This window comes from Amblyraja radiata, chromosome 1 (assembly GCF_010909765.2).
Source record: "Amblyraja radiata isolate CabotCenter1 chromosome 1, sAmbRad1.1.pri, whole genome shotgun sequence".
Taxonomy (NCBI): domain Eukaryota; kingdom Metazoa; phylum Chordata; class Chondrichthyes; order Rajiformes; family Rajidae; genus Amblyraja; species Amblyraja radiata.
The window spans coordinates 84,245,099-84,259,905 of NC_045956.1; the positions used below are offsets into that span (position 1 = coordinate 84,245,099).

General features: G+C 40.0%; 1 protein-coding gene across 2 annotated transcripts in view; it reads right to left on the reverse strand.

Annotated features, from left to right (window-relative positions):
* Positions 1–519: 519 nt before the first annotated feature.
* lcorl (ligand dependent nuclear receptor corepressor like) overlaps positions 520–14,807 on the reverse strand; it is a 122,810-nt gene continuing 108,522 nt past the window's right edge. The window contains exon 8 of one of the 2 annotated variants that reach the window (XM_033026122.1): positions 520–804. In XM_033026122.1, coding sequence (XP_032882013.1) covers positions 791–804 — 14 coding nt within the window. In that variant the 3' untranslated portion in view covers positions 520–790. Of the gene's footprint in view, positions 805–5,023; positions 9,844–14,807 lie in introns of those variants that run through there. The other variant, XM_033026112.1, reaches the window with a different exon arrangement.

Below are 14,807 nucleotides of genomic sequence, written 5' to 3' on the forward strand. Positions count from 1 at the left end.
TCCAGGCATCGTGGAGGCAGATATGATTGTGGTGTTTATGAGGTTTTTAGATAGGCACACGGATTTGGATCACATGCAGTTGGAAAGATTAGTTTAACTCGTGGACGATGACATTAAGTTCGGCACAGATATTGTGGACCAAGGGGCCTGTTCTTGTGCTGTACTTTTCTATGTTTTACGTTCTGTTTAAGGAACATAAAAATATATGTCCAAAGGCACATGTCGAGATTAAACTAACAGAATGAGCAACGTATAATCAAAGCTAACAAAAGAGATGACAGGTAGACAAAAGTGCTGAAGAAACTCACCGGGTGAGGCAGCATCTATGGGGTGAAGGAAATAGGCAACGTTTCGGGCCGAAACCCTTCTTCAGACTGAAGAAGGGTTTCGGCCATGAAACGTTGCCTATTTCCTTCGCTCCATAAATGCTGCCTCATCCGCTGTTTCTCCAGCACTTTTGTCTACCTTCGATTTTCCAGCATCTGCAGTTCCTTCTTAAACAAAAAGAGATGACAGGAATGGAATAACAAATTTGCCTGTTTATTTATACCAAATAGGTTATATCTAATAAGAACACAAATTCCTTTGAAAAGAATGGAGAAAATAGACTATTAAAAATAAATACATATCAATAGTATGCAATTACATATTTGCAAAAACGTTAGAGAGCAGATGATAGACGAATAATGATTCAAACAACTACTGGTCTATTTGTAAACGTCCCGAGGCAAAAAAAAAACTGAAGTCAAGCTGATGTCATCCATGGCAGGATGTTGGGATCTTTATTTGATTATAGAAGCGTATCTACGGAAAAAAATACAACAAAAATATGATTTGAAAACTCACTATCCATTGTGAAAGGCTAAGCAATCTAAATGAAGTTATTTGAAGAACATTAAGAACAGAAAAGAGTTGTTTTCAGTGAAGGGTGGCATGTTGTCTTGAAAGGTATAAGGCGGAGGATTTCTAAATTCTCAATTATGAAAAGCCTCATCTTTTGCAGTACGACTATGGCACCGGCACCTCAGCTGGAGAGGTAGTTTTCTCTCACAGGATCAGCATAATGCAGAACTCATCACATTGTACAAAACATTCTGGGGTAATAGCTAACACTCAGTGTTCATGGTACAAATGCTTTAGTGAGATCAACAAGATGTGTTTGCTGCTCTCTTCATTGCTCTTGGAGTTGATATAGGGAGAGGATCGTGTCTACCATGGATCTCCCTTATTGAAAACCCATTTGTGCCGCCGTCAGCTGATTGCTAGTCTTTAGGAAGTTTCTGGAAAAGATCTTCTCAATGGCACAAAGTAGTGAGATGGTCCAATCACATTTACTTTTAAAATGTGCTAATGTGGTACTGCACGGATGCTATCGGACAGAGCTACCTCTCCCACAAAGGTGGTGGCTATTTTCTACACTTGACAGGTTTAGCTGAAAGTTCAGCCTTGTCTTGTGCTTTCCTACCTCCAAAGGAATCAAAAGCCTTTCCAAGCAAAGCGATGGAAGTACCATTAGAAACGTATTCATTGCAGGTCCATCAAGTCAGGGAAACGGTTGTATAGCAGGAGTACAACTCTGAATTATGTTCATTAGCCATAGGAGCAGAAGTAGGCCATTCTGCCCATCAAGTCTACTCCACCATTCAATCATGGCTGATCTATCCTTCCCTCTCAACCCCATTCTCCTGCCTTCTCCCCATAACTAATCAAGAGTCTGTCGATCAGAATCATGCTCTACCTAGTAAACCATTTGCTTGTTCTTTCTGTATGTATTTCATCATCTGTATACTTCAGGGGACAAGCATTTATGGAACCAAATGATCTTTCATAACTAACAAATATAACACTGAGATTTCCATGAAATGGGTGAAGCTGGGTGTGTTTCGATCCCTACTCTGCTTGACACCTTTCTCACAGTGATCCAGACATCATCAATTTTGATTGTGGTTCAGTGAGCAGGTGGACAGTTTTCCAAAATGTTCACACTGAAAGGCAAGACAAAAGTTCACAATGTCTTAACGAGTGAACCCCCTTTGCCGATGCTGCTGCACCAGCTGCCTGGAGAGAGATCAGCTTTAGTAGCTCATGGATTGCCATTCCTGTTTCTTCTCTTATGTCAAGAACACGGTGAAGGTGTGTCCATGATCAGACTCTGCAGCTCTCTGCTGGAGACAGTCACTACATTTTACTCTTATGTCCATTCGGACAGACAATCCTCCTACTGAAGGCTTCAACGTTGAAAGGCAGCCACCAATATTGTCTAAATGACAAAATGGATATGGATGAATAACAAAACTTATATTCACAATTTTGTTTCAAAGGGCCAATATTTTCAGCAAATTGATGTATGGCAGTGCAATATAAAAGAGCTGCAAGAAAAGATTCAAGATCTTCCATTTTTGATGCCTGCTCTGTATTCTTGGCAAGTCCTGGAAAAAAAAATTCCACGATGATAGCCCTTTCAAGAAAAAGGATGTCATGCATGATAGCAATCATTAAGTAACAGAGATTACTGCCTAGCAAACGTGACTGGATTTTGGATGCCTGAAGTGCACATTTTACAAGGAGGTGGCCTGAGCTGCTATGAAAGGGAAAATGAATGGCTTTAACACTGATGTGGAAACAATAGCTGATTCACGATAGAAGTGAATGGCGACATTGGCTGAGGGGAGGGATGGGGCACCATGATGAGTTGTAGTTTCAACAGCTCCGTAATGAATGTCACATCCCAGAACTACAAAATATCTCTCTTTCATCAGCCAATGTTGCTTCAATTGTCTTTCTAGAATAGTAATCATCAACAGAAATGCAGTATACAACTAAGATTGAAGGCTGCATATTCATCATCTCATGTTGTCAACTGGATTTTCAAAATAACTTTCAATGAGGCACAACACAATTAACATGAGAACGGTTAGAGTGCGTGGAGTCATAGATACAATAAAATGGAAATGTAGGAATATATCTCCGCAGAGTTCGTCAGCACTAATCAGTTGTGCCCTTTGCTGGCTTCTTCAAAGTGCAAAAAAGATGCAAAGTGCTGGAGCAACTCAGTGAGTTAGGCAGCAACTCTGGAGTTTCGGTTCTACTCCTTGAAAGTGCAGTTGTGCTTGGTACAGGAGAAGTTGGATTTATAAATAGTGGCAAAGAGGCCAAACCAGCCCGTTACGTATATGGTTAGGCTACAGGTGGAAAACTGCAGAATCCTGGGCACTGAGCTTCAAAAAAGATGCAACGGTCTAAAGGGCCTGTCCCACTTGGCGATTTTTTCGGCAACTGCCAGCGCCATTGCCTGACATATCAGGTCGCCGAAAGATTTTGAACATTTCAAAATCCAACGGCGACAAATAAAATGTTGCGACACTTGAGGAGACACCGCTCGCCAATACGTCGTCACGCAGCATCATCCCGCGACCATGGCCGACTTTTTTGGTGACCTGATAGGTCAGTCAATGACGCTGCCAGTCGCCGAAAAAGGTGGGACAGGCACTGTTCCAGAGTACTCTGTAACAACTTCCCCTCATACACTGGCCAGTATCCTTCTAAATTTAAGTGTGGAATCAGCTTGTCATCTTTTCAATCGGTTGTCTTAGATTGTGACACCGACAGTAAAACAAACCATTCATATCTTTTGATAGCAGTTCTAAAAGTCATCACCTCTGGTTATTGAAAATGTTCATAGATGGATTGGTTTTCCCTCTACTTACACCATCAAAGATTGTCACCTTGAAAACCTATTTTTGTCTCCGCCAAGAACAATCCTGCTTTAACAACCTGTCCTCAAAATTTGGAACAATGCGGGAAGAGTCTTGTTTAAAAACAGCACTGCAGCACTCTGTGACTTTAAAGACAGCACGAGAACATGGGCGTGGTGAGTTTAAGGTAAATGCAGCTGTCAGCAGAATCCTTGGAAAAGGTAACATGTCAGAGCAAAAACCAAGCCATGAGATGAAGTAATTGTCCGTAGACCTCTGAGACAGGATTGTGTCAAGACACAGATCTGGGGAAGGGTATAAAACAATTTCTGCAGCATTGCAGGTCCCAAAGAGCACAGTGGCCTCAGTCATTCATAAATGGAAGAACTTTGGAACCACCAGGACTCTTCATAGAGCTGGCCGCCCGGCCAAACTGAGCATTCGGGGGAGAAGGGCCTTGGTCAGGGAGGTGACCAAGAACCTGATGGTCACTCTGACAGAGCTCCAGAGTTCCTCTATGGAGATAGGAGAATCTTCCAGAAGGACAACTATATCTGCAGCACTCCACCAATCAGGGCTTTATTGTAGAGTGGCCAGACGGAAGCCACTCCTCAGTAAAAGACACATGACAGCCCGCTTGGAGTTTGACAAAAGGCATGAGAAACAAGATTCTCTGGTCTGATGAAACCAAGATTGAACTCTTTGACCTGAATGCCAAGCGTCACGTCTGGAGGAAACCAGGCACTGCTCATCACCTGGCCAATACTATACCTATGGTGAAACATGGTGGTGGCAGCATCATGCTGTGGGGATGTTTTTCAGCGGTGGGAACTGGGAGACTGGATTGAGGGAAAGATGAACAAAGTACAGAGAGATCCTTGATGAAAACCTGATCCAGAGCGCTCATGACCTCAGACTGGGGCGGAGGTTCACCTTCCACAGGACAATGGTCCTAAGCACACAGCCAAGACAACGCAGGAGTGGCTTCGTGACCAGTCTGTGAATGTCCTTGAGTGGCCCAGCCAGAGCCTGGACTTGAACCCGATCGAACTTCAATGGAGGGACTTGAAAATAGCTGTGCATCGACGCTCCCCATCCAACCTGACAACTTGAGAGGATCTGCAGAGAATGGGAGAAATTACCCAAATATAGGTGTGCCAAGCTTGTAGCGTCATACCCAAGAAGACTTGAGGCTGTAATTGCTGCCAAAGGTGCCTCAACAAAGTACTAAGTAAAGGGTCTGAATACTTATGTAAATGTGATATTTTAGTTATTTCTTTTTAATTACTTTGCAAAAAATTCTAAACACCTGTTTTCACTTTTTTATTATGGGGTATTGTGTCTAGATTGATGATTAAAAAACCCAGAATTTAATCAATTTTAGAATAAGGCTGCAACGTAACAAACTGTAGAAAAAGTGAAGGCGTCTGAATACATTCTGAATGCACAGTAAATTCACCAAATTAGAATGTATTTTGTAGTGGTTTGAGAGGAGGCAAAATAAATAATAAAGGAAAGTCATCTGGTGGAATGAGATGTATGGGTGAGTCCTCCAGACGTAATCATGTGGTAGTATGGAGTATGAAATAAAAATTAAAGGAGCTCATCAGGAAGATGCAGGGATTATCACAGAGGATTTTAGTTCCTCGATACTCTGGAAAAATCAGATAAGGTAAATTAGCCCTGAGTGTGTTTGGCAAAGTTTCTTTGAATTTCACATTCTTCAACCCACCAGAGGACAGCAAGCAGCAGTGGACTTCGTGTTGTGCAACAAGGTAGAAAGGTGCCCAATTATAATTACAAATAACAGGAATCTGAGCTTGGACCTCAGCTATTCATTATTTTGAAGATTTGCATGAGGGAACTAAATGTAATATTTTAAAGTTTGTCAAAGATACAAAACTGGGTGAAATTGAATTCTAAACAGGATGCAGAGATTTCAAGTTTGAAAATTGGCCAGAAATATCCAAAATGCAGAATATGGTTAGATGTGGAATAATCCCCTTTTACAAGAAAACGGTAACATAATGTAAAAAGCACTGGAAATGGGTTTCCAGAAGACATTTAATAATTACTGTGGAAAATAGTTCACATTGTAGATAATATATTGACATTGATAGACTGGAAATGTTGATGTACAGAAAGACTTGAATAGACGTACATTGGTGCAGGTCCAGCAGACAATAAGAATGTCAAATGGTGTGTTGGCCCTCATCACAAGCAGTTTTAAATAAAGGAGTCAGGATGCCTTGCTACTATTTTATAGAGCCTTTGTGTGACCAATTTGCAATTAGAGGCATTTAGATAGGCACTATGGAGGGATATGGATTATGTACATGCAGATAAGAGTTGGTCTTGGCAACATGTTCAGCATGGACATTGTGGGCCAAAGGTGCCTGTTCTTTTGCTTTACTGTTTTATATTTATCTAGATTTTCCTGGCTGGGGTGCATAGAGCAAGAGGTCAGGGCATGAATACAGTATTGAGATAGATGATCTGCCATGATTATATTGAATATCAGAGCAGGGACAAACAACCAAATGGCCCACTCCTGCCCCAATTTGCCACCAGATCCATCCCCTTCTCCTCTAACCTCTCATTTATCTTATGTGCTCATCAACTTTCCTTTGATTCTTTTGTCACTTATCTACAGTGGAGATAATTTACATTAGATAATAACCCTGCATAAGCATCTGGGACATGGGGGGAATGGCGGATCCAACAAAAATCTAGGTGGTTGCTCGAAGAATACAAATGCTCAGGAGAGACAGCAACTAAGGTCAGGATGCAACTCTGGTCTCTGAGGCACTAACTGCTGTAATGTAATTTTATCACAGAGCACAATGCAATGGTATGAAGGTTATATTTCAGTTATAAAGGGCAGTGTTCAGACTATTGTATCCAGTATTGGTTTCCTTGTTTAAGGAGCAATATAATAATCAGTTGGATGCAATTCCGCAGTTTACTAGATCATAGAATGGGCAGAGTGTCCTATGAGGAAAGGTTGGATGGGCCAGATTTATATCTGCTGGAGATGAGAAGAGTGAGAGGTGATTTAATTGAAACATATAAGATCTTGAGATCTCTTGGTAGAGTGATGTGGAGAAAATGTTTATTTTATGGAGAATCTAGAATTCATAGAAACATAGAAAATAGGTGCAGGAGTAGGCCATTCGGCCCTTCGAGCCTGCACCGCCATTCAATATGATCATGGCTGATCATCCAATTCGAGGTTATGTTTAAAAATTAGGTTTCACCCATTTAAGGCGGAGATACAGAAATGTTATTTTTCCTCTCTGTGATGAGAGCCCTTGGTACTCTCTTCCTCAATGTGTGATGGAAAATAGTATTTGACATTTTCTTCCCCCATATTGATTGGAAGTTATTTTGCTGATAATGAGCAGCCCACACATGCAGCTAATTTACACCTTCATACGAAACTTTAAATATCTTGTAGATTATTTCTAATATTCTGTCAGCAAGCAATTAAGAATGCAAATTAATGCTGACCTCTTTTGCAAGAGGGTGGAGAACAGAGGGACATTTTGCGATAGCTGTACAGAAAAAAATTACACCTGTGGTACAACATACAGTTTTGGTCTCCATACGTAAGGAGAAGTAGGCTTGTCTTGGGGGCAATGTAGACAGGGCTCAATAGATCACACAATTATTCTCCAGTGATCTTAGTGTTCACTTGGAAATAATTCAGCTATGCTGCCACCAACATCTTCCCTTCATTTTAAGTGGCCTTCGTCACTCAAGATAATATGGAGAACAGGTTCTTAGGAAAGTAACTAGAAGAACGAAAGAATAAACCCTGCTACAACAAGAGTCCAACACCCTTGGAGGGATAATTGGTGAAGGCAAGAAGTATTTGTTGAGATCCCTTAGAAGCAACTTACTACAAACATGAAAGACAAAACTGATGGCATATGGATGTTTAAGTTAATGAAATATTAAATAGAAAGGAACAGTGACTTGTTAATGATGGATATTTAACTGGGCAATGGAGAGCAGTTGAGCTCCCCTTGAGACTGTTGTGAGTTTTTCACTGCTCATAATCAATTAAGTGCTCAATTAGTGTACAGAAAGTGAATGACAATATATCATTGCATGATGTTCTAAACCAACATATTTTGTTCAAAGATATTTACTGGATCAAGCAATTAAATGTTAGGCAAACAGCATTTACAAGTGTTGTGTAAGGTAATACACACCAGTGCAAGAAAAAGTGTAGTGAAACAATAAACTTGCAATACAATAATCATCCATTCAGAATTGGGTAGTAGATAGTGTGTGTTCGATTTCAAGGGCAGATTTATGATCCCTTCCAAGACAATCTTTTCAGCAAGCAGTTAGGAAGGCAAATGTGATGCTGACCTATTTTACAAGAGAGTGGAGTACAAAGATAAGGCTATATATAACAGCTGGAAATGCCATTGAGATTATATTGAGAGAATTGTGTATAATTTTGGGTCACTGATTTTATTGAGATTCTTACAGACTTTAGAAAGACCAACACAGATAACTCCAGTTTTACTAGCAATGATCTATCAGCAACTTAGTGCGCTCCACATGCCTTCATTTATGATTGGGTGGTTAGTTAAGGAGAGAGAAAAAAAGCCACTGTCACAATTAAAAACAGCAGGCGTTGTGACCCCAGAGATAGCAAAAAAGTCACTGACAGCAAGACAATAAAAAGTGACGGCTTCAGTAGGGCAGTTAAAAAGTAGAAACTACATATAAATTTCTGAGTAATAGAAATGTATATATTTATATTCCTTTAATGTATCAGGATGACTTTACACTGAGGCAGGAGGACCTAAATAATAATGGATTTAAGTAGGTAATATTAACCAGATGTTTTTTTAGGGGTTGTTCCTTTGGGTATTTATATAAGCTAAGAAAAAGACAAAAAGCTGTCAATTTAATTTCACTGAGGAATGTAGGAAATTATAAAGAATAAGATACAATAAAGAAATGATGAAAGACATTTTTTAATTTTATAGGCTAAAAAAAAAGCTCATTCAAGTTGAGGGAGAGAGTGAACAATACAAAAGGACAAAAAAAAGTCACAGCATTGGGCAAGAGCTGTAAATATTTAAAGAAAAGATCCTGCGGGCATATTGTATTCTACTGGGTTATAGTAACATTTTACCACAGGGCACTTCTACCAAGATAATCTGGGAACAAAGCACAAGTGTTATTATCCCCGAGTTAAATGTCACTGAGAAAGAGCACTGACAAAAGATTGTGTACCTGGGACTTGTATTACAATGGCAATTTTTTTCAGGCCTGCAACCAATTCATTGTTGTTGAGATTTACAATTCATTGAAGCAGATACGAGTGTCTACATATATATCTATGAACCCCACTCCCCTATAAGGAAACGTTTTAGAATATACCAATGCTCAATAGTTTGAGGTAGTTTTACACCTGCAAAAAGTATTGTTTTCATAAAAGGACAATTTTAACTATTTAAAACTTTGAAAACTTATCAAACAACATTGATACAAATTTATAAAAATATTTACAACACAATATACACAGAAATTTAGTAAAGTGTAATGTAAATTGAGTACAATAATTGAAGTGCCTTGCTTTCCAAAAACATGGATAATGAAGATAAATCATTTTCCTTCATTTCCCTTTCCAAATAATACAAACTTCTAATGAATTATGATTTACAACTGGATATGATTTGATAAAAAAACAAACTTTGAACAGAAAAGCTTTAAAAAAATGAATCATTAATCAGCGGATGCTATTATTATATACATATATGAGGACTACTTGTAATCTAAAGGAACATTAATACTGTATGTGGATTCTCTAAAGGATTCTTGCAAGGCAACAAGCATGAGATTTTTTTGTATAAAAAGAATGAGAGCAACTGATATTTACAACATTGTTCAGACAGCTTCAGGTTTTGGCTACAAAGCAGCAAACACAAAAAGATACTGCTAAATACATTCAACCTGAATCAGTAGGCTGAATCTTAAGGCATTAACTAAATAGATTCTGAATGAGATAAGATAACTTCTTCTTAAAATTCCAAATTATAGTAAGATGTGCCAAGTCTTGGTAGCATTGATGTGTAATTCCAGCCATCCATTTAAGGTATAATTCCGCATCAAGTTGAGTTGCCTATATGTAAAAATGTAACAAATTAAAACATGCCAAAATATGTGTATAAACTTTCCAGTATCATTCAATGGCATTTCTATTCAAGGAAAGGGGCTTTATCTATTCACTGATTTTCTTCAAAATAAATTGTTATTGTTTAATATAGGTCAGTCCAAGAAACAAAGGGAAAACCAATATATTTTCCTTAATTATTTTACTGTGCACTTTTTTTCTGGGAAATGCCCAATTTTACTTTATCAAGAGACCCAAACAATTAAGTTTTCTCTGATGACCAACTGTAGAAAGGAAGCATGGGATTGTTTTGGTGCACAAGATCCATCCAGTCTATTGTAAATTGTGGAGCCATTTCATCCGACTCAATTCTCATTATTCCTCGAATTCCGATAAATTATTCTCATTAGCCTTTCTGGTTTCTATTTAAAGATATCAATGAATAATGTTTCCAAAGGCAGTGAATTCCAGAATATAACTACTCTCTTTAAATAATGTGTTTCCTCCCATCCTGCTTATATTTATTTGTACCAGGTTTTCAAAACTATTTCATTTGATTCTGGAATCATCTGCTGAGGGGAACAGCTCCTCACATTTATCTGATGTTAACCAGATCTTACACACATTTATAATAACTTCACCTTCTTTGTTCCAAAAACACGAAACCCAGATTATTCAGTTTACTTCTGCCCTGGAGCCATTCTCGTAATTTGTTTCTACATCTTATCCAGGACCATCATATTATTTCTTAAATGATGTTACCAGAATTAAATGGAATAGTCTAATAACTGTTCAACCAGTGTTTTACACATGTTAAGTAATTTTCTTTCTATTGTTTCAAATACTGTCAAATACTATAAACATTATCTGTCACTTTAAATGATTAATGCACCCAAGTTCCTGTTTCTGTATACTCTTAAGTTCTTTACCATTTTCTATTTATTGCTCATGCTTTGTGATAAGTTTAATTCCACAGGCCTTAGTTATGTTAGCTAGCCTTTTGTGTCGAGCTTTATCAAATGTATTTTGAAAATGTACATAGGTGGCAATAACCATATCACTCATATAAACTTTTCCTAATTTACTGGTTTCCTGCAAAAATGGTTACCAAAAGCTTGATTTCTGTTAATTGTGATATTATTTCCATGTCCGGCAGAGCATATTGACTGGTAGCATCAGTAACTCGAAAGTCCAAGAATAATGAAAGCTATTGAAAGTGGTAGACATTACCAGGTCCATCACAGGTACTGACCTCCCCATCATCCAAGGGATCTACAGGTGGGGATACCTCAACAAGGAAGCTAATATCATCAGAGACCACACTATCCTGGCCTTGCTCCCTTCTTGTTGCTACAAATGGGAAGAACATACAGGAACCATGACCTCCAGATTCAAGAACAGCTTCTTCCCAGCAACTATCAGACTTATGAATGCACGGCATGGCACAACCCTACCTCAGAAATGATCTGCAATAGACTTTTGGGTTGCACTATGTACTTCAGTTTTGCACTATTATGGTATGGTTACTTGTACTGCTGATTATTAATTTATTGTGCTATTGATTATTGTATATTTATTTGTTGTGCATAATCAAACCCTAACCAAAGCATCGCTCTGTTGAATTTTTCCAGAGATGCTGCCTGATCTCTTTCACACCTAGTTCCTTGTATCTCAGTTTTCTTTTGTATTTCCATTACTAAAGCTTTAACCCCATTACCATCCTAGTTCATCTTGTTTACAGTCTTAGCTCAACATCATTCAAGAGTCAGGCACTGTTTTCCAGCTAGTTTATAACCAGAGTTATATACGGATTTAGCATAATACCTTTGTTTATTAAGATAAGAACCCTGGAAGTATTTTAAAACATCTTTTTCAACTTGTGCTGAATCCTTCAAAGCCTTGTGTGCATACACCTTCAGGAGACACTATTCATCCTGTTAACATGTTATCATTTTTTTTACTGCCCCTCTATCACAATGAATCATTTCTCATTCTATGCTGAATGTCATGTGTCTCCCTATTTTATCAGTCTGGAATCTGCTTTTCATTTCATAATTCACAAGTTATTATCAGAAAGAATGGGGACCTCAACATCAACCTCAATGGAATATCACATTGTACTTCCTTACAGTGTGGAGAAATATAATCCATTACTATTTTGTGTTTTTCCTAAGATTTTAAAATTTCTACTTTTAGGCCATCTAATCTGTCTGCCTGCCGACTTCTCTGAAACGGTGATATTGACAATATCTTCTTCATGTTGAATATGGAAGAGGCTGTCCAGTACTAGCAGTATGTTCTTCCTCATCTAGTTATCAGCATTTCCATTTATCTTCATATAACTAGCTTTCCCGGAATTTCATTCACAATATTTGCCTCAACAACTCCTTTGGCAGCAAGTTCCACATACTCAATGGTAGACAAAAATGCTGGAGAAACTCAGCGGGTGAGGCAGCATCTATGGAGCGAAGGAAATAGGCAAAATTTCTGGCCGAAACGTTGCCTATTTCCTACCTTCGATTTTCAAGCATCTGCTGTTCCTTCTTAAACATTTCCCGATTCTCAACATTCATTGGGTGAATAATTCTAAATTCACAACTTGATATGCTGATTACCATCTTACTTTGATGTTCTCTGGTTTTGTCCTACAAGTAAAAACACAATTAAAACCTTTCATAACTTTCAAGATTGCTGCTATTATACTTTGGTGTTGGCTTTCTGAGAGTGTCCTGGCCTATTCCTGTCCAGATAAGAGCAACAATTTTGAGATTTTCTTAAACCTTTCTGCCATAATCTGCAGTGCCTTTATATTATTTTTGATAAAATGGTAACCAGAATTGTATAGTATTTAGGTTAACCAAGTTTCAATTGTTTAGCATAATTTTGCTACTTTTCAATTCAATTTTTGAAACAAACAGTGCTTGATTAGTGGTACACAAAAATGCTGGAGAAACTCAGCGGGTGCAGCAGCATCTATGGAGCGAAGGAAATAGGTGACGTTTCGGGCCGAAACCCTTCTTCAGACTGATAGGGGGTGGGGGGGGGGGGGGGGGGGGGAGAAGGAAGGTAAAAGGGGAGGAGGAGGAGCCCGAGGGCGGGGGGGATGGGAGGAGACAGCTCGAGGGTTAAGGAAGGGGAGGAGACAGCAAGGGCTAGCAAAATTGGGAGAATTCAATGTTCATGCCCGCCGGCCGCAGCCTACCCAGGCGGAATATGAGGTGCTGTTCCTCCAATTTCCGGTGTTGCTCACTCTGGCAATGGAGGAGACCCAGGACAGAGAGGTCAGACTGGGAATGGGAGGGGGAGTTGAAGTGCTGAGCCACCGGGAGTTCAGGTAGGTTCTTGCGGACTGAGCGCAGGTGTTCGGCGAAACGATCGCCCATCCTCCGCTAGTCTCACCGATGTAAATCAGCTGGCATCTAGAGCAGCGGATGCAGTAGATGAGGTTGAAGGAGATACAGGTGAACCTTTGTCGCACCTGGAACGACTGTTTGGGTCCTTGAATGGAGTCGAGGGGGGAGGTAAAGGGACAGGTGTAGCATTTCTTGCGGTTGCAACGGAAAGTGCCCGGGGAGGGGGTGGTACGGGAGGGAAGGGAAGAATTGACAAGGGAGTTGCGGAGGGAGCGGTCTTCGCGGAAGGCAGACATGGGGGGAGATGGGAAGATGTGGCGAGTGGTGGGGTCACGTTGGAGGTGGCGAAAATGGCGGAGGATGATTTGTTGTATTTGCCGGCTGGTGGGGTGAAAGGTGAGGACTAGGGGGACTCTGCCCTTGTTGCGAGTGCGGGGATGGGGAGAGAGAGCAGTGTTGCGGGGTATGGAAGAGACCCTGGTGCGAGCCTCATCTATGGTGGAGGAGGGGAATCCCCGTTCCCTGAAGAGCGAGGACATTTCCGATGCCCTGGTGTGGAACGTCTCATCCTGGGAGCAGATGCGGCGTAGGCGGAGGAATTGGGAGTAGGGGATGGAGTCCTTACAGGGGGCAGTGTGGGAAGACGTGTAGTCCAGATAGCCATGTGAGTCAGTGGGTTTGTAGTGTATGTCGGTCAGAAGTCTATCCCCTGCGATGGAGATGGTGAGGTCAAGGAATGGTAGGGAAGTGTCGGAAATGGTCCAGGTGTATTTGAGTGCCGGATGGAAGTTGGTGGTGAAGTGGATGAAGTCAGTCAGTTGTGTGTGGGTGCAGGAGGTGGCCCCAAAGCAGTCGTCAATGTAACGGAGGTAGAGGTCGGGGATGGGGCCCTGGTACGTATTGAACAAGGATTGTTCGACGTACCCGACAAAGAGGCAGGCGTAGCTGGGGCCCATGCGTGTGCCCATAGCTACGCCTTGTGTTTGGAGGAAATGGGAGGAGTCAAACGTAAAGTAGTGTCCTTGATTAGTGTCCTGCCTTATCAACCAGTTACTTTTAATGATGTTTAAGGTACACAAAAATGCTGGAGAAACTCAGCGGGTGCAGCAGCATCTATGGAGCGAAGGAAATAGGCAACGTTTCGGGCCAAAACCCTTCTTGTGTTTATTGGTACTTCAGGAATCCATTGTTCTCCTACCCTAACTACTTACGCTCTCAGTAATATATAACCAATTCACCAAAATGTAACATCTTCATATATATCTTTGTTAAAAATAAATTGCAAGATATTGGTATATTCTCAAAATTTATTTCGCATTCTTAATCTTGATCTAGCTATTCTTGATCTAAGAAGTTTTTGACCACAAAAATGACATTGTGAAGTTTCATCCTGAGCTGCGTCCTCGTTATAATAGTGACAGTGTCTTAGTTTGGCCCATTCTTAGTCACGTGGGTGACCAAAATATAAGAAATTGTTGAATACATCTCTTCTAATTCTGAAAGCATTACAGGTATATTGTTTTGTACTATATATGATCCATATTTCTTTGGTTTATCGTGAGATTTTTATGTTTTGCTGACAATGTTTGTTTCGGGCCAAAGGTCAAATAAGACTGGTCA